The sequence below is a fragment of the Numida meleagris genome, chromosome 5, assembly GCF_002078875.1.
Source record: "Numida meleagris isolate 19003 breed g44 Domestic line chromosome 5, NumMel1.0, whole genome shotgun sequence".
Lineage (NCBI taxonomy): Eukaryota > Metazoa > Chordata > Aves > Galliformes > Numididae > Numida > Numida meleagris.
Genome location: NC_034413.1, coordinates 44,697,898 through 44,725,757, shown reverse-complemented (window position 1 = coordinate 44,725,757; position 27,860 = coordinate 44,697,898). Strand labels below are relative to the sequence as shown.

At 41.2% G+C, this 27,860-nt stretch overlaps 1 protein-coding gene across 1 annotated transcript in view; it reads left to right on the top strand.

The window, feature by feature from the left end:
* Positions 288 to 27,860, top strand: part of SATB2 (SATB homeobox 2) — a 122,428-nt gene continuing 94,855 nt past the window's right edge. The window contains exons 1-2 of the mRNA XM_021400151.1: positions 288 to 501; positions 19,604 to 19,780. Of these exons, the coding sequence (XP_021255826.1) occupies positions 333 to 501; positions 19,604 to 19,780 (346 nt within the window). The 5' untranslated portion in view covers positions 288 to 332. The remainder of the gene's footprint in view (positions 502 to 19,603; positions 19,781 to 27,860) is intronic.

Below are 27,860 nucleotides of genomic sequence, written 5' to 3'. Positions count from 1 at the left end.
GAGGAGGAACCGAGAAAACTTTCCACCCTGGATTCTCTACTTTTGATCCATGGACAGAGCCCAACTCAGCCAACTTACAGCCAGGCTTTAAGCAGTAAGTACGGCGGCGGCTCCCGGCGGTCCGCGGCGGGCGGCGCGCGGGGGGGGCTGTTTCTCCCCTCCCCTCCTCCGCGGCACCTGCCCGCGGGGGCTGCCCGGAGCCCGCCCGGCCCAGTCCCGCCGGGAGCCGCGGGGTCCCGGGCGGAGGCGGCGGCTGAAGCCCCCTCGTTTCTTTCGCTCTAGGTCCGTGCTCCTTCTACTGCGACCTGCGAACGGGAGCCGCGTCTCCGAGCATGGAGCGGAGGAGCGAGAGCCCCTGCCTGCGGGACAGCCCCGACAGAGGCAGCGGCAGCCCCGATGTCAAAGGGCCTCCCCCCGGGAAGGTGGCCAGGCTGGAGCAGAACGGCAGTCCTATGGGCACCCGCGGGAGGCCCAACGGCGCCGTCACCAAGCCCGTGGGAGGTATAACCGTGCGGCGCGGCGCGGGAATGCGGGCGGGTCCTGCGGGAAAGCCTCGGCCCGGCCGCGCAGCGCCTGGCTCTGTTCCGAGCCCCGGGAAGCAGCGGCCGGGCCCGAGCGGGGCGGGCGGCTCCGGGAGCGGCTCTGCAAGGCGGGCAAGCGGCGCTCGTGGCTGGGAGAGCCCTGGCGCTGTCGGCGGCGCTTGGCAGCGCTCGGCGGGGTGTTAGGGGGACAGGGACGCGCGTGCGAGGGTCGGATCTGACAGCAAAACTCTTCGGCGTTAGTTCTGCAGCGATCCCTCAGTTCTCTGAAGTGCCGTAACTTTCATACTTTGCTATCTGGCTGCTGGTCGATTTCGCGTTCAGAGCGTGCTTAGGGCAAACCTGAATAACGCACGGGGTTGCCTTGCTTTCTTTTTTTCCGAGCGGCCCAACTCTTTAAAACGCCCCCCTTTCCCGACCGACCTCTGATGCCGTTGTATTTAATGCGGCGTAGCCTTGTGTTTGGAAAATCGTATTTGAAAGTCCCGAAATTACCCATGTATTGCGACCCGGGCGGGCCACCCGTAACTTTACCTTTCTTCTAAAGCTTATCTCCGTATTTGTATTTAAAACCGTGCGGAGAGGGAATACACAAACGCGGTTGTTTATACACAAAGAGTTTGTGTAAATGACATTGCGAGTGATACTTCGGGCTGGCCGTCACATGACTCCCTGCTACGTGAGATTTATTTAGCGATTTTCCATTAGATGCTGATTTAGACCTCTTTGGCTCAATAGGCGATCTAATTGCTGAGTTTGCTAAGGGGCTGCAGATCTTATTTTCTTTTATTTTAGAAAAGTAGGATTCATTTCTGTACCTAATGAAGGGTAAGAGACCTCTCCGGTTTTCTCTGTTTCTTGGATCACTGTTGTCTGCTTTTAAACCTCTTAACTGTTTTCTTCTAACCTAGAGGGGAAGAAAGCTTTGCAATGAGAGACTTGTAGCACTAATCCACTTATGAATTGATGGAAAAATAATTATTGAATAATTATAAAAATCAACGAGTTAATCATATACAAAGTGCTGAAGTAGTAATGCATGGAGTTTTGGATGCCTTTGGGAGACCGAGGCATTACTGCTGCTCAATTTTACAGGGAATTTTAGAGCTGAATCGTTTCGCTCATGAGCCTTATTGAAGTACGCTTTCAAGGAACGTTTTTAAATGTTTTGGAATATGTATACTGCTTTCTAATTGCTGCTGTGTTCGCTAAGAAATTCTTAAGGTTTTACGTTGATATCGGTGGCTCAGATTGAATCTGGCCTGTTGGCTTAGGGAAGATTTCTCACACGACAAAGACTCAGTTCTGAAAGCAAACTTTTAAGAGCTTGCATTTTCATTCATTACTCTTTGGCTGATTTCTAACGTTGATTTAGAGTGGAGCATACAAGTGAGGGGCAGTAGGTAATGAATGAGGAAAATGTTTTTCCTCACTGGTGTTTTTTAAACAGTCGGAATCCCTTTGGTTTTAAGCGATTCATAATAAAGTTTATTCATTACTCCGTATCGATACTGAAAGCAAGAAGAAAATAATTCCTGTCTGAATACTTACCTAGGTTCTATAATACTCAATACTAAATTAGTTAAGGAAGATTTCTTTAATAAGATAATGGTGCTGTTTAAAATTGATTTCATTTTTTTCCTCTCCTGGAAATGCTCTCAGGATAAATCGACACAGCTAATTTCCAGATATTTTTCCTCTGCTCTTTTTCAAGTTTGATCTCTAAGAACACGTGTGACCAAGCGATCTCTTTCTGGATGCAGATCACACTGTTTCAGTATGTCTGGAAATCTGCATCTTTGCAGTGAATGCTGCGGTGTTCATAATCCTTTTTTTCTGTCAAATTGTGAAATGTGACTGTAGGCATTAGCAGAAGGACATTTAATCTACTGACAAATTAGTATAAAACTTCTCTTCAAACAAATATTTATAAAGACCCTTTTAGTGATGTTCCTGGTTTTGAGAAAAAGGGAACTACTGAAGGATGTAGTGAAATGACATCCAGGGCTTCAATTGTCAATCTTTCAGTATGTTCTTACATTTCAATCTCAAAATAAGTACTAAAATTAATTGAACTTGAACTTCAGGAAAAAAAAAATGAAATACTTTACTGAAGTTAGAGGCCATTTTAGCTTGGATTTTATTTTATTTTTTATTCTGTAAAGTTTATCTAAAGATTTTGAAAGCAAGAACAGATGCTAATAGTTCTTTTGGGCCTTAGATGTGTAAATACTGACACTCCTTCCTCCCTGTCAAGTGTCTTGTTGGTCTGATACCGTGTGCTTCTCAACAAAATCCCTGAGAAGAGAAAAATAAGCTCTAACTGGTGCTCTGATGAGACCGATGACCTTTGGTAACAGGTTTTATAGTCACAGTTACATTTGCTACCATTTTCTTTTTACAGGGAACTTCCTGAGAAATAGAGAAATATTATATTGCCGTAGGTGTTTGTAGCTTTTCCTCTAGGTTTAAGAGTGGAGAAGTGTATAGACATCAGCTTTTGTAGCACAGACAAAGACAAAGACAAACAAGAGGAGTTGTTCTCATGAAAAATTTTGTCTTTATGACTCTTTTTTTTTTTTTTTCCCCTGTTCCTAAACTGAAGGTACTTAATTCAGAGGCCATAACACAGCCGTAATAAACTAGCAAAGGTCAGAAAAAAGATAAATGGGCTCTTAAAGGCCGCAGTTAATAGGGGCTTTAGAAGTTCCGGTGCTGTTTACAATATTGTTAGTGTCAGTCCTATGTGTTAGAGTCCAGTTCTTGTTTGCCCTAACTAGCTCAGTGCTCTGTAAAACATTTCAGCAGTTATCCAACCTGTCTGTTCTATAACTCGTATACAAGAAAGCACAAGTGCTCAGATGCTCAGGAGAGGCAGATTTATAAAGGTCCCTGGGAAGACAACAACAAAAAAGGCTAATATTGCTTTAAAAAACATATGAAGCCTGGGAGAGGGCTTAGAGCAAGTAAGAGCACCGTGGTGTTGACAGCTTTATGTCTCTGTTGGGTAACATTCACTTACAAGAACTGGCGTCTCCTTGCAGTTAGTAATTCACTCCATAAGGATTTACGGGGAAAAAAATATCATTAATGGCTAAGAAACTTATATTTGCAAAATTGTTGACCACAATTCACGAACCTGTCTGTGTGTAAGTGGATGTACGTACGCGTTTATGTGTTTGTTAGGAAGAGCCTAGAAAATGAGCATCTGCAGCCTCTGAGTGCAACTTACAGTGCCAGGGTACAGGCAGAGCTGTTGTGAAATTTGATTTGCTGAAGTACAAATGTAGAAGCAACATACTGCCAAGGAATGCATTCAGGTTTGGGGCAGGAAATGACTGCAAAAAATTTGCCGATTAGATTATTTTGATGTGGCCTGATAGTAATACATTGTGATTCACTTAACTGTTGTAATACGTGATTTAATTTACAAAATATTAATGGAGAAAAAAACTCACAGACAGTTCAAACTAAATGGTGTGATCAGGACGTTGATTTGCTGCATGATTCCCGTGCTTATGTGGGGTCGGCTGCATGGGTAGTATGGACGGCGACTCTCGCTGAGGTAAGCCCCTGGAGGCTCTGCTGTGTGAGAGCTGTGTCCGCTCAGGTACAGCGAGAAATCCGTTCCGATATCTCTCTGGGGCAACAAAAGTGCTGACCAAGGACGGTTAAAGAGTTGTTTGTCAAAATCCATTCTATTTCTGCAAAAATGTCATATGATCTTTGCTGTCTTTCTATATCCCTTAGAAGGATTTAACATACTTTAATGGAGAGCAAAACTCACTTATGCGCAGCTGGAAGAGTAGAGCTTGCTCAGCTCTGCTGTTCTGCTCTAAGCAGTCAGGTGGCATTAAGCTCTCAGTGGGATCCCGAAAGGAGCAAAGAAGCATGTTCCAGTTGATCTTACAAATTAAGCAAAAGGGTAGGTTAAGTTTCAGATGGTCTTCCGACCTAGATGAAGGGTATCTCCTTGCTGCCAGAAGGAAGCATATAGCTATTTGGAAGAATGGAATGTTTCAAGATACAGAAGCACGAGAGCTGCAGATCCTTGTTAGTTCCGGAATCAGCAGCGCGTGACTGTATTTTCTGTTGCAGAATAGTTGGAAAATGTTGCCTTTTGTTTCGGTATGATTCACTAGGAATTACGAGGAAATGTAAATGCGTTTCTAATATGTAACAAGGAAGAGACTTTTAGTTTAACATGAAGCTTAAGAAAAGCAAGGCTGTGATTTCTTTTTCACGACTGATGCTTAAAAATGGGTTTCTGATCTTTGTGCCGTTTTCCTCCTTCTTTTCCAATCAGCTTATGTCACGTAAATAGAATAAACAGAACAGTCGCTCCTGTAGGGTCATGTAGTGTATCAGCTGTATTTCTGCTGAGGTAGAAAAATAGCCTCTCTTTATGTGTTTTCAGTAGTCGGCCTGTTATTAAAATAAAGACACGGTCGGTTAAAGGATATGTGCAATTGAACATGCACATTAAACAGAATATAGGGTATCCACCCATTCGGTGACCTAGGCATAATTTGATGTTTAGAGTAATTTTGGAACTCTAAGTTGCATCTGCAGAAAGCCACTGGCAATTTTGAATTCAAGATTTAAGATTAGCTGTAGCAAGATTGTATTTTTTCCCACAACAGTTCCTAAGTATTTAGCATCGTCTCCCCGCTTCCTCCCCACCCCAGACACAGCCACATCAGTTAACTAGACGCATTGTCCTCATCATGAGCCAAAGGAAAGAAAAAACAACCATCTTTGAAGAAGTCACCATTAATTCTTGCTCCCCTCCCTGTGTAAGTCGTGTCCTGCCTTTCCTTTTTGTCGCTGGGATAGTCAGAGTAGATTCATTGTCGGTTATTTATAGGGCACTTGTTTGAAAACTCTTGCCAGAGCGATTCTGTCAGTGACTGCCCAGGATTCTCTTTCTGCCCGAGGAAGATGGCAAAATTATACTAAAATCCACCAAGATGCCAGTGAGGAAACATACTTTTGAGAAATTAAATTGCAATATCTTTCTCTCTCAGAATTTATACTAAGTATTTGAACATCAAAGGAAGAAAAACAGTTTTAAACTTTCGTTGTTATAAATAAATGCTTAATGATGAGGTTTAGAGATTTCTTTCCTAAATACTTAAGTTTTGGAGCCTTTAAATTCTATTTAATTTTTTTTTTCACTGCACTGAATATTTTGTCCAGATTAAAAATGGAAAAAGCTCAGCATAATGTAATTGTAATCAAACTGTCATTTCAACAGACTACAGTCGCCCTTGCAGTTTCTAGCTTGTAGTACAGGCTTTCAGATGGTATCAGGTTATACCTTAAAATACCTTAAGAAGTGTTTGAGTTTAATGCTCCTCATGGAGATGCTAGCCTGAATAGTTATATGGTTACTTTCCATTATTACTGTTTTCCTTAAAGCTGTCTGCCTGGAATGGGGAGGAAAGAGACCACAATAGAGACCGGGAGCTGAAGTAAGATGCTTGGACCAGACAGATTTTTGTCACTTGCAGGGGCACAGAAGGTGGTAATACGGTGGCATCCATGGTGGTGGGAGCTGAGGACAGCTTTACTGCAGGCATTTATTTATATTCACGAACCAGATGTGTGACCTGTTTAGGAAAACTCTTTTTTTGTGTGTGATCGAGCAGTCCCCAACCCGCTTTTAAATCCTATTTTTAAACTTCTTTAAATAGCTGAAAATCTGTAAAACTTAGGAAGATTTTTTTTTCTGAATCCCAAATTGCAAAGCATAGATAAGTTAGGCCTTTAATTACCGTCCTTCATCGTAATCTAGTTAAATTAGTAACTGCTGCCGTGTTTTAGGATTAAAGGGCCAATTGTCCAAGGTATGAAGCATTACCAACTCCCTTTGAATTGACAGGTCGGGATTTGTTGAAGATAACCCGTGCCTGCTGCTGGCCCCTATGACTGCCAGCCCAGTGTGGTCTTCCTGGAAGCACGTGGGATTTCGGGCCAGCCCAGCGTGCCAAATGAGGGATCGGGGCCCCATCTACCTCTGGAAAATTGTCCTGTGGTAATTGGTTCCTCCTGTATCAAGTGTGCTGGATCATGGATGTTGATCCGCATGGTGACATGTGTCACTAGTGCAGGTTTCAGGAGCAGTCACAGCAGACAAAAGGCACCTGAGCAGCCGATGGCTTTTGAGGAATATTTCCTAGCCTCTAGCCATACTAAACAAACAATTGCCTCCATCGAGCTTAATACTTGTTGCAGAACACTCATCAGTGGCATACCTGCTCTTGGGTTACATACAAATCTGTTAAAGTTGACGAGTGGTATGAAGCCCAGAAAATACACTTTGCCGTTTAATTCGGAAATAACCATTAGCCCATCTCAATGAGGCTGTTGTGGCCATTCGCAGCGAATTGATGGCTTTAATGTGCGCTGTGTTCTCTGCCAGCCAGTGATGTTGTCGATGCTGTTGCAGTTGTACCATTAAGTTGTTTTTTTTTTTTTTTTCTGAATTCCGTGTACAGAAGCATGTATTGCAGCTGTTATGTGTACTTCGTCTCCCGTCTTCATTCACTTTGATCCAAGTATTAGTATGGGAAAAAGATATCATTCCGTATTTCCAAGTTTATTGGCTTTATTTTACCTTTTTCTAAATGTAAACTATTATTTTAATTATTTTTGTTGTTATTTTTCCTTTTTAAATACCTGTTTTTCCTTTTTAAATACCCATACAAGCTCTGCTGATAGCGCCTGAAGATTTAAAAACATACCAAGATTTCAGCATTCCACTGTTAGCGATTATTTATCTTCAAGGCTGCTGACATTGTGAAACCCTTACAAACAAGATTTGAAGGTTGTGGTTTTTTTTTTAAATGTAATTCTTACTCTGATTTTTATAGATGTGAATACTGATGTTGCTAATGTTAGAGGACTTATTTAAAACCTTCCAGGAGCATTTTCTGCTTGGAATAAGACTGCACAAATGATTTACAGGGTGGCTTGAAAGACTGGGAAAGAGCCCTGCATTGCTAGTATCGTAATCCTATTGCCAGGGCAGAGACTGCACTTCTGAATTGAAGATATGTTTCGAATTCTCTATCAAATGCTAAATGCAGAGACGGAAGGAAAAAGATAAGGCTGTTGTAATTTGTAGTAGCTTTGTGAAGGGGACAGAGGGACCTTGAGAAAAGAGTCAGGTAGCTCTAGGTAAGAGTTTAAGGATATGACTTGTTTTCTATACACAGCATTTCCTGCCTGATAGTTTAAACCTTGTCAGTAATTTTGCTTTACCTGATGTCCTTGTATCAGTTGGGCATGCAATATTAAGCAGATGGGCATGCAATATTAAGCAGTCTAACTGTGTGTTGTTAGTAGCAATGCCAGCAAGGTAAAAAGGCTCAGAAAAAGCTTAATCAAAATAACCTGTCAGACTGCTTTATATGAAACTGAGGCATCTCATGAAGTAACCGTACACCCACTGCATTTTCATAGCTTGGGAGAAATGTCTCCCACTGAAATACGCTCCCTTCTTATTTATCTCCCAAAGACACACAATGAGATGGAAAGACGCTGTTGTGTACCTCTTTAACAGTGCTGAATCTGGCAAGAAATGTCCAGTGAGGGCGTGTTTCTTGTATCCGAACCATGATTTGTATCGATGCGTACAGCCGCAGTGTTACCTTCTTTCTCTCTCTTTTTAAGATGTCCTATTTCTACTTGTATTTTGTTGAGGTGCCGCAGGGTTAGCCTGCCTTTACTTATGTATCTCTGGCACTTCACTCTCTAGAAGTTGCGAACTTTGTCTACAATTGGACTGAAAGTTCAAAGAAGTGAGGAAACTTAAATATAACTATTTACCATCCTAGTAATCTAAACTCAGAGAGAGTGTTTTGTCATAAATTTTGTTGACAGGCATATACTGGAAATGAAGCTTGTCATTTTCAAAACTATAACCAAGCCATATTTTGAAAGTAATATAAATTCATATTTTGAGCATATTTTAGTTTATATGCATTTCCATTATTTATATATTAAAATTAGATGTGCACAATTTCCAATCTTATTATTTTGAGTGGTTATTAAGAAATGTAGTTATAAATTATGAGTTATACAATACTTTGGTGTAAAAGGTGATTTTCATAATGTCTTTTCCCAACTTACAAATAACTTTTTTGCCATAATACAAACGTGCTAGCAGAGCAACATGATAGATGTCTCTTTAAGTATCGTAGTAAAAGAAAATGACTTGTATTCTGAGGCTGTGGATAGTTTATGTTGTTTTGGACCCATTTCCCAAGCAGTGATCGAAAACAGATTACAATAACAATTATACAGTCAGAAGATGCAATATCCATTTCTGCTTTAATTGAGTGAAAGAATAATAAAAACATCATTAAGAAAAATGAGGTGGACCTGTCATACACTCTACCAATTTTTAGACTTGGAGAAAATGCAGAGTAACAGAAGTATGAGCTTTTTTTTTTTTTTTTTCCCTCTCTTTTTTGAGTTTGTAGCTCAAGCTCTGGATGGTAGATTTCATGCAAGCTGCTGTGAGCGAGGGTGCAGAAAGTAGCCTTGTTGCTTGACTGCTCTCGTTGGGCATTATCTGAAGGCCTGGGTTTGGCTCAACAAAGGTAATGCTTCTGTCATTGGTTTGAGCCTTCCTAATTATATCATCATGGTATCATACTGCCCTGCCAAACAGATGGGCTCAGAGAATGCCATGGAGAGAAGGAAAGTAGTAAAAAAGACTTCTTCAGAATAAAGTGCCATGCTACTTTGTGGGGGAAAAAAAGAATCTGCTGTATTTTTTTTTTTCTGTGGGTGCTATTTTTCTTTTCCACCCCCTCACCTAATTGTGAACCTGGTTTCCAGTAGAAGTACTGAGTCTTTTTAACCTTCACCAGCTGAGACAGGTTCTTGGGTGACCCTTTGGCTACCCCAGCGTCTCAGGCTGCAGCCCTGCACATGCGCTTTGCCAGGCAGCATGTGCAGCTGTGCTGCTTTTGAGATAGGACCCAGTTGTAGTTGAAGGCCCAAGGCTTAGGGAACCTGGCTCGCTGTTTTCTCCAAAGTTGAATGCTAGAGCTGTGAGCCCAGTGTCCATTCAGCTGTACTATGCGTGGAAAGAGATCCTCACAGCAGCAACCGTGTCTGTAGCCATGCACCGTGCAGCTTTGTAAGTCAGCATTTGGGGCGGCATCCAGAAGTGATCTGGGAGCCAACTCAGCCTTTGGGGAGCAGATGTAATCTGCTCCCTTTGGCTGACACCTCTGAGCAAGCACGTACGTTTGCACCAGCAGGAGTATCTGGTTCTCTAGTGTAGCTTAGCATCTCCACAATGTTGTAGGAATTTAGCCTGCGGTGCCCTAAAAGCTTGGATTGCTGGCTCTCAGCCAGTGAATCCACACATAGTGGGTTGGCCTGACCAGGTCCTTTGCACTTTCTCCCCAAAATATACTGTGCTGGCTGAACAGAGTAAGTGTACTGTGTACTTAAGAAAGGGGATATATTTGTTGACTCTCATTCCTTGACCTCACGACTTGTTTGGTGAAGATGTAGCTTTTAAAATCTGTTATACTGCTGGCTGATAAAAGTAAAAATTCCTGAAAGTAGAATCTTTCAAAGGAAGAGTTGTCAAATGTGTGGTATCTTATTTGTGAAAACCTGAAGTGTTTCCCCCACAGCTCATTATCTTCGCTTCTTAAAAAAGAAGGAATTTGGGGATGTCACTCAAAAAAAAATACTCTCTCCACAGGGCTTTGGGATGTGGACAATGAAGTTGTAATTTAAGGCCGAGCCCCAGATCCTGTTCTTGCTCCATGGTACGGTAGACCATAGGTGCAGGCTCAGTGAAGACGTGCAGCATGTTGAGCAGGGAAAGGGGAGGCTGTGGAGGATGCTATTTGCTTCCCGAAGCAGGGAATAGTAGCGTGGCTTCTACACCTTCTTTAGTTAAGGGTTCTCTCTTCCATTCACTCTCCCTCTGAAGGCCTGACAGAAGCTTCTGAGGTCCCCTTGTACTAAACAACTACCATCTAATAATGATGATGCTGTAGCATTAGCTGAACCCTTGCTGAAAGCATAGCAGGATGAAGGGCTCTGTCAGTAACCACTCAGTTTGGTGGCAGTTACTCTTAGACAGTGTGTAATGTGGCTTATCCTACCTTCTGCTTTCTTCTGACTTTTGTCCAAAAACAGTTCTGCTGTATGTAGCTTAAAAATGAGCTTTTCTAATGCTGCCAGTGTCTGAAAGACATAGGAGAAAGAGGTGATGATTACAGATCCACTGAGCTCGTCTAACAGCAGGAGCAGCCTGTAATAGGACTTGAGGAGGGAGATGTAGCTGCAGTCTCGGTAAGCTATTCATCTGGTAATGTGAAGGAGGATGATACTATTTCTTCTTGTCAGAGGTTGCTCACAGAGGAATGGATGTGAAGGGGAAAAGAGCTTGCTGATGGGTCCCAATGGAGATCCTGTAGCAGGCCCGAGCATGCTGCGCGGCTCTTCTCCAGAAACAAAACCTCAAACCAGCTCCAAAAGCTTTTCTGTTACATTCCGTGGGACTTATCCTGGTACCAGGAGACTAGTTAATAAAACCTTCATTAAAATGCTTTTGCTCAAAGATTTTTTTTTTTTTTGCTTTAAAAATTATATAATATGGTGACATCTGCTAGCTCTACCAGTTAAGGGCTTATTAGTGGTTTCAGTTTTCAGGGTTTTAAAATGTTGGTCATTAAAATTAATTCTGGGTGGAACTCGGCTTAGAAAGTCTTATCCCCCTTGACTTTTTTTTTTTTACATGGTTGAGAGAAAAACAAGAAAAAGCTGCCCCTCAAACAAAGCAAAAAAAACCCTCCTGAACCCTAAACTTGTTTTTATGTTACATAAACCAAAACCTAAAACTTATAGAAAATTAATGGCTTAAGATGACTAAAAAAAAAAAAAAAAAAAGCCAGCTTAATTTGAAAGGGTTTCCTTCACTTGTTTTGAGTGAAATCAGTATATTTTCCATTAGCTCATATTATAAATTACCGTTGTAGGGTATTTTTTCTTCTTATTTTAAGTGGGAGAGACATAGAAACATCTGAGCTGTTTTATTTAGGAAAAATGTAGCAGTAGTCTTTGCCTTTCTTTGCCTTTCAATGTGAACTGGAAAATCTGTGCATGGTTCTCGGTGAGCACACGGGCCTGGTGCTGGCATAAGTGCTTTTGTTTGTGTTTGGGGCTGGCTGGCAGGGAACTTTAAGCTAGAACAACGGGATGGTTGGCTGTGCCTTCTTCTGTCTCGAGCTTCTGTAAAACAGTGTTTTGACTTCTGCATTCTCATTTTGGTGGCCGAGCGGAGGGCTGGCAGTGCTTTGTTCTCCTGTTTAATTGCTTCTGTCTCCTGACTGCCCTGCTGCAGCCTTGCCTGGCTTAACCAGGCTGCCTCGGAGAGACTGCGCTCGAAGCTCAAGCAGCCCCTCTCCTTCACTTAGTCCCAGGGAGGGCGGCAGGTCAGAGCTGACAAGTTACTGTAACTAGTTCAGCAGAGGCAGGTAGCCGCCAGGAGCAGCTGAGCTGCTGTCGCTAGCGGAAGGCCTCATCTCCCTTGAGTACTGATTCTGTCCCAGGCACACAGCCGGAGAGGCTGTGCTAGAGCTAAATATTCCATATCCCTCTTTATTTCTCATTTCTCGTTAGTCTAAACACATGCTCTCAATACTGCTTTTTTTTTGTTGTTGTTTGTTTTTTGAGAAATTTGAGTATTATCAAATCAACGTACGAGTTTCATAATATGTTTCTGTGGTGGGATAGTGGCCTAAAATATTTTGTGTTAAACAGTAAAGCTGTTATTTCAGCTCGGAGAAGGATTCTTTGGCTAGTTAAACCGTCAGAAGCAGGGGACATCTGCAGAGATGTTGGTAACTTCTTTACAAAATTTCCTGAGAGCTGGGGTACTTGTGATGGTTGGGTGACTGAAGCCACAGAAAGGACTGGAAGCTGAAGAAGGATGTAAATAATATCTTGTGGTTTGCATTCACCATTGGCTAAAATATAATACGTAGAAATGCATTTCCTGCCTGCAGATTTATTGAATGTTTAAAGCCAGAAAAAATAACAGAGGAGGAGGAGAAAGATATTGTCCTTAGTTTATTTCCTCTGGCCCTCCTCAGAAGAAAACTTCTACAATGTAATACTATTTAACATGATTTTTTATTTGTTTGTTTCTTTGACAAACGTTGTATTAAAATCATCTGTGGACTGAGTTCTTCTTTACCAAATTGCATCCTGGAACAAATTATTTAGAACAGTCTTATAAACCCTCAAAGAGTAGGAGTTTAACAGCATCGCATTACTGCTTGTGTACAAAATCAGATATCTCATGTTTTGTCTAGAACACACTGAAGAATGGAGGATTAGCAAAATGTAAAGTTCTTTTCGCTAAACAAAACTTTTTCTTATTATAATGAGATGCTTGGCACTTTTTTTTTTTTGTATAGGATTGTACATCTGTGAAGATGCTGGTGCAGTCTGATATCTGACATACAGATTTCCCACTGGCCTCCTGTCAGTGTGCACACTGATCTTTCTTCATGTGTTTCCAAGTGGTTAGTGACAAACAACTGCAAAGTAACTCCTCCAGTCCCCAGTAAAAAAGATTTACAGTGGAAGAATTCCCGGCCTTGTAATGAGACTGTTGTAAGATGGTGCTTGATACATAGAAGGCTGAAATATGGTCCATTTACCCAAACCATGCATTTATTGTAAGTTAAGTGCCGACAGCATATATTTTGTCCAAGTTAATTATATTTAAGATTTATAGAGTGGCTTGAAAGTGAGCCTTAATGGACGTGACTGACCCTCGCTGAAATGTGTAAGCTCCGTCTCGTCTAATTCTTTGCTGAACTGCACGGACACAAGCTGTACCTGGGATCTGCTTCAAGCCTGATCCTTCCCGAGTGTGAACAGTCATATGTGCATGTGGGAATGGCACAGACGTGCCTATTCAGCCAGCCTGTCATCGCGCATCCTGTATCTGCAGGCCTTATTTGGACTCTGCAGGATTTTCTGGGTTATATCTCACATTACCACCAGCTAGAGCTGTGCTGTGATTTAAATAAAAGCGGTGTTGAGATCAGAACAACATAACTGTTTTTTCAAATACTTTTTGGTTTCCTTTCTCTTGGGGAAAAAAAAAAAAGGAATGCAGTTGATCTTTTCTCATTATAACTTTTTCTTCTCTCATTATACATTTGTTCATCTAGGCAGGCCTTGAATGGATACCTCCTGATTTCTGGTGTACACACTAGATTTTCATCTCTGTAAGCTGCAAACCCTGATCCCTGTTCTGAAAAAAGTGGCACCCTGAAGCTTCCTTTTTTTTGTTCTTTGTGATGGTGTTCAGTTTTTCAGAATAGAAGTAATAATAATAGAAATATTTGTGTTGTACTTGGATGTCGGATGGACATCTTTCATGCAGAAATGGAGGTATTTCTGAATAACCAAAAGCTGTCAAACTCATCTGTTTTTTGCCTTTTCAGTTAGAGGTGCAGGATGCTGGGAGGAGAACTGGCAGGGCTTTCCTGTGTCAGGTGGATACTGATTTCTCTCTTTAAAGCTGCTTTCTCAATTTAGGTTCATTTTTCAAATTTGTTTAAAAGAAAGGGAAAGAGAGCTGAGTACCAAATCAGTGTACTTAAGGTCAGCTCTATAACCGTGCAAACAGATATAAATAAACAGACTGTTTTCCCGCCACTGCGTTTGCTGAATGAAGTGTTCTTGCCTGAAGAGAAAACAGAAGCAAATTAGGTTCGGGGACTTCTGTAGTTTGATTGCTTCCTGTGGTTACTGTCAGTTGTGTAAGCATATTTCATTGTTAAATGTGTGGAATCTTCACCCAGATAATTTCCTCAAGATGACCCATGCTTTAGTAGCAGAGCCACAGAGTCTCTGTTGCAGGGAAGGGCTCTTATATGTGGAAGCCCAGTGGCGGTTGTTAGTAATTTAGTGTTTTGAAGGCATTCAGGATTGAGTCTCGTTGTAGATCAAGTGCAAACTTAAGATGCGTTGGGCAGTCGGAGATGGGGAACAACCTGCTTTTAGCATGTAGATGAGTTTTTTAGTCATCTTAGTGTCCCTCAGAGTTTTTATTTTTCCTTTTTTATCTCTGGACTTGGAGGTATGCATGTAAATAAACATTTGTGGATGCTGCTTGCTTTTTCCTAGGTTTGATTTTTTTTTCCCCCTGTTGGAATGATTAGCTTAGAGGATGACCTATGGTACAGTCTCTGTCTGCAAGGTCCTGGTTTCCCAACCATATAAATTTTGCTTTGTCTTGGAGGGAGATTGCTCTCTGTGTGTGTCTCTGTTCTGTTTAAAAAAAAAAAAACAAACAACAATCAAAAACCCCAAGCGCAATGGCAACAACAAAAACTTTATTTTCCACTTTCTTCATTTGATAAAAATCTCTCCACTCTAGAATGATTTCCTTTGGGTTTGACACCACCATTTGATCTCAGTTTTTAATAATTTTGGTGGGTTTCACTCCCAGAAGAAAACATGCTTGTGCTATGAAGTATTCCCACTAGAAATCTGGGAAGTCTTAAAACCTCATGTTACTCAGGGCTAAGAACTGGCTTCTTTATTAATTCTCTGCTAGACAACCCCTGTACAGTAAATCTTTCCATAACACCATACTGCTGAAATTAATCAAGCTGATGTTTGGAAATTGTTCAAATTAGATTAAATTAAATAACACCTAGATGGGGCTCAAAACTTGTGCTGATGGAAACAAATTTTAATCTAAAAAGACACAAATTTTATTGGTGCCTCTTCTTATTGGTTGATCTTCATATTATGCTTATTAGGACAAGCAAGCACTGCTTCTGATTTAATGGGCAGCAGAGGTGGGTGGCTGTAATAGTTTAACCTTCCCTGCAGGTTTTTCGTAGCCTTTTCTCCTTTGGTTTAGGTGCCAAGCCTGGGGTGGTCATGTGGAAGTTGGTGATGCATAGAAGTTTGACTGCTGGTAGTGTCACCTTTATTTCTCACTCTGAAGCATGCACTGGATGAAGTATATTATTTGAAAATGAACAAAAAATAATAGTGCGGGACTTCTTGAGGTCTTCCCTGTCTTGTCCTTTAGTTGGCCATTAGAAATTAACAGCTTGCACTTGCAAATCTTGCAGCCAAAAACGTTTTCCAGGGAGCTGCTTGACTTCAGTTTGATAATATTTTTAACTGGCTTCAAGCTTTTGTTGAATGAGTATTTTGTGTGGTGGACTGTCCAGGGTTTTCATTTCTCAGACAGTGTAACTGTTTCCTTTTTTCTTCATTTTTAGAATGAATTACTCCATGGGAAAATAAAACTATGGAGTGAAACTAACAAATAGGCAAAAATGTGCATTTGGGCTCAGGTCTCTTTGGGGAATGTTTAATTGCTTCTTGATTCCTCTGCTGCTTAGACTAGTCTCGACAAAAAGAAATGCAACCAAATTTACAAAGTCTTCTCTGTATATCTCAAGTTCTCCATGAAAGCAACTGCAGAGCTTAACTCCCATTTCTGATGTGTTTTAAAAGTATTTGGTGTACAGAGGTACCAATCATTACCAACCATTCTGTTCTTCTGGAAACACTTTGTGTTCTCTTCCATGGAATAGAGGAAATTCTTGTGTATAGGTGTTCTTTTAAAAGGGTTTATGTGGTCTTATTTTATGTTCCTCTAACACTTAATGCTATCTGCATGGGGTCAAAGCACTGAGAGAAGCACTGAAGAGCTGTTTCTAAGTCCGCTAAATGAAATAATATCAAGTAGGAAAAGTCTTTTGGATAATTTGTGATTGTTATTGATGTTTTGTGTGCAATTCAGCATTGTGCTCCTCCTTTGAGAAAACAAAATGTTTTCTTTTTAGCCCTCAGATTACCCCTTGTTTTCTCCATGTGTGAAAATCAGTGCCGTATGTTATCCACCATGAGTTATACCACATCATTCACTAAAGCATCTCTCTAAAGCTGGGAGAGCAAGCATACAAGAGTTTTGCTCAAAAGGGATCTCAGCCTTTTTTGTGTGTATGCGTGGAGAGGGAGGATGACTAGTTCTGGCTGCTCAGGCACTAAAGAAAAGATCTGAGGGCTTTCAGTATTTATAAGTCAGGCTTTTCTTACTGCATGCTTCATTCTAGATGCCTGGTCTCCTGCTCTCTTGAGTATCACTGTAAATTGTTCAACTGGAATGATGATGAGGACAGACTGGCTTGCATCCCTCTTCTGTAAGGGCCTGTGATGAGGTGGAGGTTCCATTTATATACCTAGGAGCAAGATGTCATGTGTATCGGTGTATAAAGAATGTGCTGGTTTTAGCTGCAGGTGGTTTTTCTTCAGATTTTCATGTACTGGAAGTATGTTAGTTTATATTCAGATAATACCAGGAAACAAAGAAGTTCAAGGTAGTAAATCCATTTGAGATGTTATAGCTTAACTCTTTCCGGTGCAAAATAGAGGGCAGAGCAGATGGAATTTCCTTGGAGTGAGGTTTACTTGGAAAGAATTTGGATGATTGTTGTTTTCTAGGAAAGCAAGATTGGTTTAAAGACTCTAGCCACAACAGTGAGAGGCATCATAACATGTTAGCAGTGGCAGATGTGGTAACCTGCCCTTTGCTCTCTGTTTTTAAGGTACTAATGGCAGCTTATCGTCAGTTATGCTGGGTCACTGACCTTAGAGGTATTTTTGCAAAAGCTGTTTCTGTAGTAAGGCTTCTGCAAGCCTGGACGGCCCAAATGGGCCATTTAGAAAATAATCATGGGCAAGCTTCCTGCGAGTCTATCATGCCATCCATATAGTAGTGTTGTGACAGCAACAGTTCTACCATTTGAAGTCCTGTTTGTGTTAAGACAGTAAACTATGGGCATAAATTGTGTGGAGAGTAGGTGCAGCTTCTGCACTGAAAAGGTGGAAAGACAGTCCTGTGATGAGGAAAACATGCTGCAGGAGGATGGAAGATGTAGCAGCATCCCTCTCATCAGTTTGCATTCATGCACTTACTCTGTCTTGCCAAAATGTAATCTACACAACCAACATTGCAGCCTTAGCATTTGGTCAGTTATCTTATTCTTTTGTTGAGACATTAATAGCCCCATCAAAAGTGCTGTGACAGACTGTACGTTTGATGGGAGGGCATGTTTGTTGCTTACAGGGGTTAAATTTCTTTTTAACTAGTTAAATGATTTATGGACAAACAATTCAGCTTTTAACCTTGGAAAGGAATAACAATTTTGTCATTGACTTCAGCGGGAACAGAATCAGCCATGCTCTGTCTTTCCAGAAAAGCATCCAGAGATATTTTTCACTGTATGTTCCCGAGTGAGTGTGTTAAAATTTGTTTACTTGAATTTGCAAAATACATTAGTTTATCTCAGAATCAGTGGTAAAGAGGGAGCAGCATCAATATGATGCTGTAACCTACTTACCCAATATTAAAGGATGTGTTTTAAAACAGAGTGCTAAAACATATGAACTGGATATCCAGGCTTGTAGTTACTGCTGCTGGTCTGCAGTTAGAATGTCCAACTGGGAGCTACTCTCTGCCAGCTATGGCAGTAAATGATAAATGTGTATCTAAAATACATTTTAAGTAAATCTCATCTCTGCAAATTCAAGCCAGGAGGATTTAAGTCCCTTAGCAGGTGTTACTGCTATGACTATATCTATTTCAGGGCAGAGTGGCTCCCCTTGAAGGGATATTTAACCACTGGTTTGCAGATATTAGAACTGCTGGTAGATGATCTTAAAGTTAATTAACTAGTTTTGCATAAAAGGAGAACCAGAATTTGGCTTTCTCCTCTCTTTCCCTTAAAGGAGTGCCCAGTCCAGGAACGCAGTGATCTGTATCTATCCTTTCATGAATATTTTCATAATAATTATTTTCATATTTATTATCTACATGAAATGGTCATATTTGTTTCTGAAAAACAGGAATGAAAAGTAAACTAGTAAACTTTCAGGCGAGCCCTAGATAGCACATTTTGGGAATGGCTTTAGGCTAAGATTTGTCTTTCCCTGAATATTTCATAGCTTATCTAGAGGCTAACAAATTATATGTACCCAATTAATAAATTTATGTTGCTGATGGTAATGATTTTTTCCTTTGCCACGCGCTGCATGGCCTATATCAAGTGATGGAAATAGATGTTCCAGCTCAGTAAGTTTTCTGTGTTTTCCTTACATGCTTTTCCCTCCATGCACAGGCATGCAGTGCTAAAAAGCCATGTTCTGCAAATTGGCTTGTTTCTGGCCTGTCTGTAGTACTGGATCCCTTTAAGTTCATGCCCTACAATATATTACTAGAGATGACTTGATCTCATTACCACAAAAGTAAATTTGCAATAAAAGAGAACGAAATTGAATCCAGAACACTCCCTGAGTTTTTTACTTTTGTGATTCACCCTCATCCTTGATCCTCTTTCTAAGAGAGCTGTACTCACTCTCTTCATACGTTAAGGGGGAGAACACTGCTGGCTTCCCCAGGGCTGCCTGACCATTAGCTGCCAACACCACAAAATTATCATTTTCAGCAAAATCTGTGCAAGGGTGTTTACCTTGCACAATGAGTAGGATGGCCGTGGTCTGGAAATGTGTGAATTAACCTAGCCAATCCAAGAAGTGCGTATGGAACTAGCCCCAGACAATATCTCCATGACATTTGCTGTGTGGAGAGAAGCAGGAGAGTGGTGTTTACATGTCAGGTTTTCAGATGACTGAGTGTGGAGAAGCCCTGACCTGCAAGAATAGGACGTTCAAGGAACTGTAGAAAATTTCTTCAGTATTAAAAAAGTCTTAGCAGAAAAATCTCATTTGTCCTCATGCTGACTGTTATTTTGCTCCTAAATTGTATTCTCTGGAGCTTTTAGTGTGGTTTGTAAATGAGTCAAGTGATGAGACTTCAGTATTTCCCTTGGAAAGAAAACAAAAGCTATCCCCTGGGGACGAAAGGCTGATATCCAGTTATGATGAGCTTTCTAGGAGGTGTTTTAAATTAAAGCTTTTATCAGAGATGTATGATACATTTCTTGTTCCTCTCTCACAGACTTCTTTTTTCCATCTAGGTTTGATGATTCCAGTCTTTTGTGTGGTGGAGCAGTCGGATGCCTCTCTTGAATATGATAATCGAGAAGAGCATGCTGAGTTCGTTCTGGTTCGCAAAGATGTGCTCTTTAGCCAGCTGGTGGAGACAGCGCTCCTGGCTCTGGGGTATTCCCACAGCTCTGCGGCTCAGGCACAAGGTATTCAGTAAAGTTCTTTTTCCTCTTCTCTGCGCTGACAGAAGAGTGCACCTGCGGTTGTTCAGTGCAAGGAGAAAGCAAGAAAATCGGTGGCAAATCTTGGAAGTGTTTTAATCAGTTGTATTGATTACTTAATCTTAAACTAGGTGTAGAACAGCACCTACCTTGTTAGCCTGCCTAGAAAGCATTAGCTGGATCTTGCTGAAGGGTGAAATATGGTGATAATCAGTCAGATCAGTCAGCGTATTCATGACACATTTGTTCTGTATCTCAAGGCAGATTTCTGCTTTGAGGAAGTCAGCGCAGAAGAGCTGGGTAGAATCTCTAGGTGTAGGGCTGGATGGTATCTGGTATTTCTCTTTGTATCAGGACCATTTTGAACAGCGTGCTATAAAGTTTCATTTTTGAAACAGTGTATTGTATATAATAGGGTTATACAGACATGTTCTCTTTATGGCCAATAGTTGAACTGCTAAATGTGCAAACTGATTTCTGTTTCTGCTTGTCTACAATACTGCTGCAAAGCGCAGAGTAAATCTCTACTGTTCCTTCTATTTGAAGATGATTCTCCTGAAGGAGTAAAATCTTAAAATTAACAAAGATTTCCTCTTTATGTCCAATCAGCATGAAAACTAAAATTCTATTAATGAGGGAGACGGGGAGGAGGTAGGGGAGCAGGAAAAGTCTTTCCAAAATGAATATCACATTTCAAGAAACTTTTATACTGAGGAGATTATTGCAGTGTTTTCTCTTTTGGATGAGAAGCCTGTAACTTTGTTTCATCCTCGTGTCATCCATAGGACGCCTGCAGTTTAGGGTAGTTTAACAGTAGCTTTGCCTGGGGATTTGGATTTTATCTGTTGGTTTTAGTCACTTTGTATAGCTAGGAATTTGAATGTGCAAACAGAGGGAGCAGTGGTAGTGCTGAATGCAGGAGTTCCAGGCAGCGGTTAATAGCGCAGCACTCTTTGTACAAACTTCTCTCCAAGCAGGGTGATAATGATTCATTTCCTCTGTCAGCCTTTCTGCTCTGTGAGAGAGGCTCAGGATCTGCTTACGGGCAGAGCTCATGCACAGCTCTAATGTATTTATTTATTTACGCAGTACAGCAATAAAAACTATATGAGAAGGTAGTTGTTTTGTTTTTTAACAGGAAACATTTCATATCGTTTTAGGGACACTTTTTTTTTTTTTCCCCAACAAATATAAAAGGTCAGTGTATCCCACTTTTTCCGTGCTGGTGAGCCAGCTTCCTGTTTGACAGCACTATCCATCTCAGTTAACACAGTTGCTCAACATGTAGTGAACTAACATGTGGAACACACTGCATTCAGTGGCCAAGATTTCAATCTTGGCACTTATGAAGGGGAATGGGCTTTGCAGGAAACCTGCTCTGAGGAGGCATGCCACTCAGTGCAGTGATCCACACTGACTGAGCATCTCACATGGGGAACCTTGCATTTGCAGCATATCTCTGCTGTGAGAATACCAAGGAGTAGAGACAGATTGAATCACAAAGGAAATTAGTCACTGTGCAGGGAAGAAATGGCCACTGCGTTTTTAAACTACAGACTTCAACAGGGATCAGGTTCAGCTAGTAATCTGTCATTTGGTAATGTGCTCAAATAACTCGGCTATAAAATCAAAGTCGAACCTCTAATTGTTTCAGTTAGTCTAAAAGAAAAGACTTTGCCATTTTTGTCTTTAAGAGATTAATTACCTTCCACTAGAAAACATCAGGTGGTATAGTGTTTAGAAATGACAGAAATTACTTTAAAGATCTGTCAGGAACTAAATCTCTCCCTTGGTCAGCATATTTACCTTCACACCAAAGGACCAGTTCTCTGAAGTTCTTTATACTTCCTGGGCAAATACTGTAGGACATGCTGATTTTAACACACAAAACTGAAGTGTGCAGCATGTTCTGAAATAGCTTGCTTCTGTGCTGCTGTCTGTAAGCAGAGAGATGAGGTCCAGGCAGACAAAGTGCTGGTATAGGTATCTGAGGCTGGTTAGTTTTGTGAGAAAAATTCTGGAATGTTGAGTATAATCTGCTAACCAGTGTTTACAGAAACATGCTGCTAAACTCTTTAATAAAAGATTTATTTGGGAGCACTGTTTTCTGATACGAAAAAGAGGAAAAGATATAAAGCTATTTGCTCTGTTCATCCTGGTTATAGGAAGAGTCTTCTTCTGTTCCAGTAGTTGGGGTTGATTTCATTTAGCAATATACGTTGATAAACAGCCACTTAGTTCTTCTCTATGCTTTGTGATCAGCTGAATTACAGGATCTGGATGAGAAGCTGAAGATCCTCAGGTGCATTCCTCAAAATGGTGAAACTTTGAGTTGTTCAAGGCATTGTCATGAGTAGGTGTCCTCATATCGTCTAGGACAAAGTAAACACGTGCTTGTCAAGGCTTTGTTTTGTAAGGGCTGCTTATGCAGTAAAGTTAATCTAGCATGTAATAGTTGTCACCTATTGAGTTAGGAAAATATATAATTTTTTCCTTTCTCTTTGGTTGACTCTCAAGAGGAGTACCAATGTTCACTTCATCTCACAGGACACTTCTGGTGTTTGTGCATTCCCTTCAGAACAGAGTGTCAGATAAGAGCTACTTGTGGTGGGAAAAATGGAGTTGTGGCAGGAGAGAGAACTGCTGTGCAATTTCACACCGCCTTCGCTGCAGTTCACCACAGCATTCGCACAACCCTGCTGAGTGTCAAGCAGGCGGTGTGTGATTTGTGTGTGAGGCCCCATCTCACATCGCCTACTGTACTGCAGAGTCTGTGTGCCAGGAAGACGTGGCGTGGAGGGAAACATGTGTCCAAGGAGGCCCTGCCGTGGGCCTGCCCAGAGCTGCCGAGCTCCCCAAGGAGTTGAGGAGTCTTAGCATACATATCTTGAAACAAATATTTATTGGGGGATATACATGAAGATGGCCCCATGCCTTGCTGGAAGAATCTCTTTACTCCCCCACAGTTTGGGCAGGACACAGTTATTACACAAACAGCTGGTTGCAAACATTTTTTGTTGATGGTGGCAAGAGCAGAAACTTTTCCAGAGAGCGCTGCCCTCGTGAAAATTCCCTTTTCTGACAGGAGCTGTGAAAAGTCTTCTGGAACAGAATGGGAATTTGTTAACAGCTTGGCACTGGGGTGTGAAAGTTGGTGGTGTGAATGGCAACAAAGGTTTAATCAACATTTATGTATTTTTCTTTCATCACTTGAGTCTACACCTGACACTAGGGAACCTGCTACATGTGCCTTCTGGAGAGGAAAAGAGTCATGCTTTAAAAGGGCACTTGTTCCGTGTGTAATTTAATAAAAATTACATACACTGGTGCCTTTTTATAAGTTATTTTCTGTTCTTTCTTTTTTATTATTGGGTGTGGCACTCTAAATGAGCAGTGCAGGAGGGGGGAGCTGCTAGGGACTGAGTGCTGAGACCAAAGCAGTATGAAGGTAGCTGCAATCTGAAGTACTTTGTGAGCGGTCTGAAGCTTTGGGACCTGCTGTGAAAGCTGACTCCCTCCCTCTGCAGAGTGGAGGAAGAGCAGTGCAAGTCTGACAATTCTAGCAAGTTCTTAGAATTTCTTAGACTCCATATGAAATTTCTTAGAATCCGTATGAAAAATAAAGCAGTGTTTTGACTAGTTCCCTGCTGGCAGTTGTGAGCACACACAAAACTGGTGTACATTGTCTACAGAGCCTCACAAAGCTGAATAGGCCATCGAAGTAGACTTTGCCTTTGGCTCCAAGGTTTTTCTGCTGGATGTGTCTGCAGGACAAAGGAGTACCTGCCCTGACTGTGTTTGTGGGTAGCTTAAGTGGGGCATAGGTAGAACAGTTGCCTGGGATGCACATCTTGAATGTTGTTGCTGTGTGGTGTTACAGGCTGCTGTCTGCTTCTCAAGAGCAAGGCTCAGGAAGGACCCAAATAGATAGTTAATAGGAAAAGATCCTGTGAAATATTCCCATCTGTGCTGCCTCTGGGACCACAGTAGGTGTGTCAGGTGAAGACAGAACTTACCAGCTGGGTGCTGTGTTGAACACATGCAAGCTGATTTTATATTTCTGTATCAAGAAAGGTACAGTAAAGATGTAACAAAATCCTGCAAAACTTGTGCTGCTTGTATAGAGCTAAGTTTGCTGCAATTGGGAAGATAAGTTGCTTTTTAATACAGGTGCAACATGGCAGTGTGGGCTGGATGAGAAGAAACCTGGGTTCAGGTATTTCCTGTGCAATAAATTGCAAGGGTGCTATAATCCAGGATCTTCTGCCTCCTCAGCCAAGTGCCCAGTGCCATTTGTAGGTGTGAGCTGTGACTCCCTGTTTGTATAATCAAACACCTCCTAGTCTAGGGTTTAATAAGTGGGAGAGAAACCAACCCAGCCCTCTTCAGAGCTCTGTTCACCAGAGCAGTCTTGCCCCATCCTTAACAGCTCTTTATTTAGCAATCCCCTTTTGCCCGTCTTGCCTGGGGATGCTTCGTATGGGTAAAAGCTCATCTTTCTTCCTTCCAGCTTTGCAGGTGAAATTGTGAAAGGCTCCAATCTAATCATTTAGGAGTAACAAGCATGTGAGGTACAACTCTAATGGACATCCTGTAGTAAACTCAGACATGACATTTAGTGAGAAATTTGTCTGGGATTGCTGAGCAGACTGAATTTCTTGCAGCAATACTCAGCCATTCAGATCAAAGCGGTCCTTGTAAAAGCAGCTCCTTCTTGAATTGTGCATTGCTTGAGTTGTGTTCTTTGTCTTTCTTCCTGATGTTTGAAGAAAGTGGACTGAGTACTGCTCAAATATTTATTTATTTCCCTATATACAGACATTTACCAGCAAATCACTCTTTTGTCTACCCTACAAAACTTCATGACAACTGAAGGTGAAACTTAATTACAGGAGCCGAGAGAGAAAGTCAGACTTCGGTGAGAATGCTGAAAGCCTCTTCCTTCTTTGTTTTTCAGTAGGTGTTACACTGCATAATGGACATAGGATTTGAAAGACACTGTTGTTAAAGGTTCAGCTTCTCATGGCATTTCAATTATAGTCCAAGTGTTCCCTCTGAATACCACATGGAACTATTAAGAAATCTTACGTGAAGTATTGAAGGAGAGATTTTTATTTTTTATTGAAAGAGAGACCCATGCCACTTATATTCATAGGGTTTGCTTAAACCGTATTTTTTTGTGACAGAAAAGGAAATATTATGATATCATATTTAAATATATAATCAATTGAATAGATTTCATGTTTTATATATAAGAAATATACATTTGTAATTTAGATCTATAATATAAGTACATATGTATTATTTTATACATGTAAGTTATACAGATATATATTTCTGTGCATATATAGAAACAGAAGATCAGAACCCAATAATAGACAGCTGACTTTTCAGGTTGCCACCCTCCTTGTCCATCCGTAGCATTACGTGTGAACTACAGTGAATTGTCATTCTTTGATAAGCTCATGATGGAAGTTCTTAACTTTTCAGTAGTGGTCAGAGAACTGTCTCTTTCCTTTTTTTCCCCATCACCAGCCCAGTACTGATGTGTGCCATGTGGTATTGGCTTTCTGATCCCAATATATTATTTACAGGATTCTTGTGATGGAACAAAGCTTTCCACAAATAATAATCTATTTTTCTAGATGGCAAACATCTGGGTAGTATAAGTAAATGGATAACTTATTAGTGTTTGAACAGCTTAGAGGCAAGTACCCAAACGCAGCCCCGACCAGTTCAGCACTTCTGACGCTGCTCTCCGTCTCATTTGTGGTTCGTGCCTGAGCAGAGCCTGGCTGGGAAGCGGGAAACAGGGACAGGGAGAGGAGACAGAGGGGACAGAACGAGCCTGGGCTGTCACAGGGAGGCCCCATACCTTTGTGTCCTGCCTGCCCGAGGCTTCTTGCGCCTGTGAGGAGCGTTCTAAGCCAAGTACTTTGCAATGCATCACATCTGGGTGCTGTCTTTGGGCTATGATGAGATCGTGGCAGCTGAGTGCCTGTAGTTTGTTTGTTCCACGCTCATAATCGATAAGCCTCAGATTGTGTTGCAGATAGAGAGGAACAAAATGTTTAATGATTCCTCTCTCCCTTTGTTTTTGAGAAACATTGCTGAGGCCATAGCAGCAAATCCATGAATCTGTTTTATGAGGGCCATGGTCTCTCGTGCTTCCCACTTGCTGTGCGCTGCAGGCTCTGTGCAAGGATAACTGGGCAACACTGGAGTTTCTTCACGCGTCACACTCTTTGAGGACATATTTTCACATGTTCTGCTAGTTTTATAAACCAGTAAAGAAATGCTGGGGAAACTGAGCCACAGACTTCTTTTTAAATTCTTTTTATTTATTTATTTATTTGCCCTGTCACAGCAACCCTTACAATAATTTGGCACAAAATAAAAATTGCACTCTCTCCGAAAGGCCTCTGTGTACTCAATTAAAAACTCAGACCAGCTTATAATAAATTCTGATTTTTCTTGGCCCCTTCTCAACATCTCAGCTAAGCCCGACAGGCACACGAACCACTGGTATTTTTGAGAAAAATTGGGAACTGATGTTTATTCATTTTAACTTAAAACAAAATAATTGTCTTTCTTACATGAATTTGATAAAGTGCTGTATTTAAAAATGGGAATAAATTAGGTTAGCCTAGATCTTTCCCTGTTGAGAGAAGGAAAATGAAGTGCGTTTAGCAGCCTGGTAGCTGAAACGCTAAATATATTTCAAACATTCAGTAGCATATGAGGAGAGCAGAGCCTGGTGGTGCTTCACGCAAGTTAGGGGAGCTTTTTTTATATTTGTTTTTTTTTTTTAAGATATTCTTGTCTGCTGAGACACTGCTGCCCTTATCTAGAGCAGGGCCTTGAAAACATTTTAGCTCTGTGGCATGAAGAGGATGCTTTTTGCACAGCTGTAAATGGCCTTGCTCCCCCGTTCTCCTTGTGGGCTCGGCTCCAGCTGCTGCTTTCCTTGCCCTAGTAGGGGCAGGTCTCGTGCCCTACATCCACTTTTGCTCTTTTTGGGGGTCCGTTTCTAGTTGCTTACCACCACATTTAAGCACCATGGAAGAGATATCCAACTTCGGTCATCCAGGCCCTACCCACAATGTAAATGAACTCAATGATAGATAGCTATCTTTACATTTGCTTTTTTTTTTGCCTGTAGAATTTTATATAGGGGCAATCTGTCCTCCTGTATTGTTTGTCATCAGGAGTCTATAGGAGATGAAATGGCTGTACATTGCATGGAAAATGATAAGCAGCCTGTTCACTAGGAACTCATTCCTATTAGGATGATTAAGGCTCCAATTAATGCTCGCATTCCAGCTTGGGCTGAGAGAAGCTGGTGTGTATGCCCTCGTCTGCCTACTGAGATGCGTGGCTGTTTGAGGTAAGACTCTTCCCTTCCCTACTGCAGCACTTACGGAGGATCGCTCACACTCTGTCTTTCTGTCCGTCGCTGACTACCTTTGGTTTATCCAGGGGAAAAAAACAAATACTAGGATGAAGTAGCTGTCAATTCAAATATAAAGCTATAGTAGTGCTGGGATCTGAGGTCTGTGTTTTAATCTGTTTTCACTCTTCAGTTGTGTACATGCAGCATTCTTAACTTCACCTGTCTGTTTCTGCAGTTACCAATAAAGAGTTAAATTCAAACAAGGAAGCTAGGAAGAAAATGTGTGTGCCAGTCAGGATTCTTAGCTAAATTGCTTTCATACTTTGTTTTTATAATATATTTGCTGCTTAGCCACATTTTGGCCTTTTTCCTTTTTCTAACAAAAATCATTATGTGGGATAACGAGTAGATAGTTCCTACTTCCACAGTGACAGCTTTATACTAAAAATGTCCCTTGGCATAGGGATTGTTAACTGATGGCAATTTGTCTGCCTTTCTGAATAGATTTTTTTTTCAGCATGAGCTATAGAATCTATGAAATAGTCTGTGGGTGAAAAAGTGTTTATTTTGCATTGAAACTGCGAATGGACAAAATGCTTGAGGAAAGGAACACATCAAATAATGAGCTATAGATAACACCGGATCTTTTCAACGTTCTGGAAGGAGATGTTT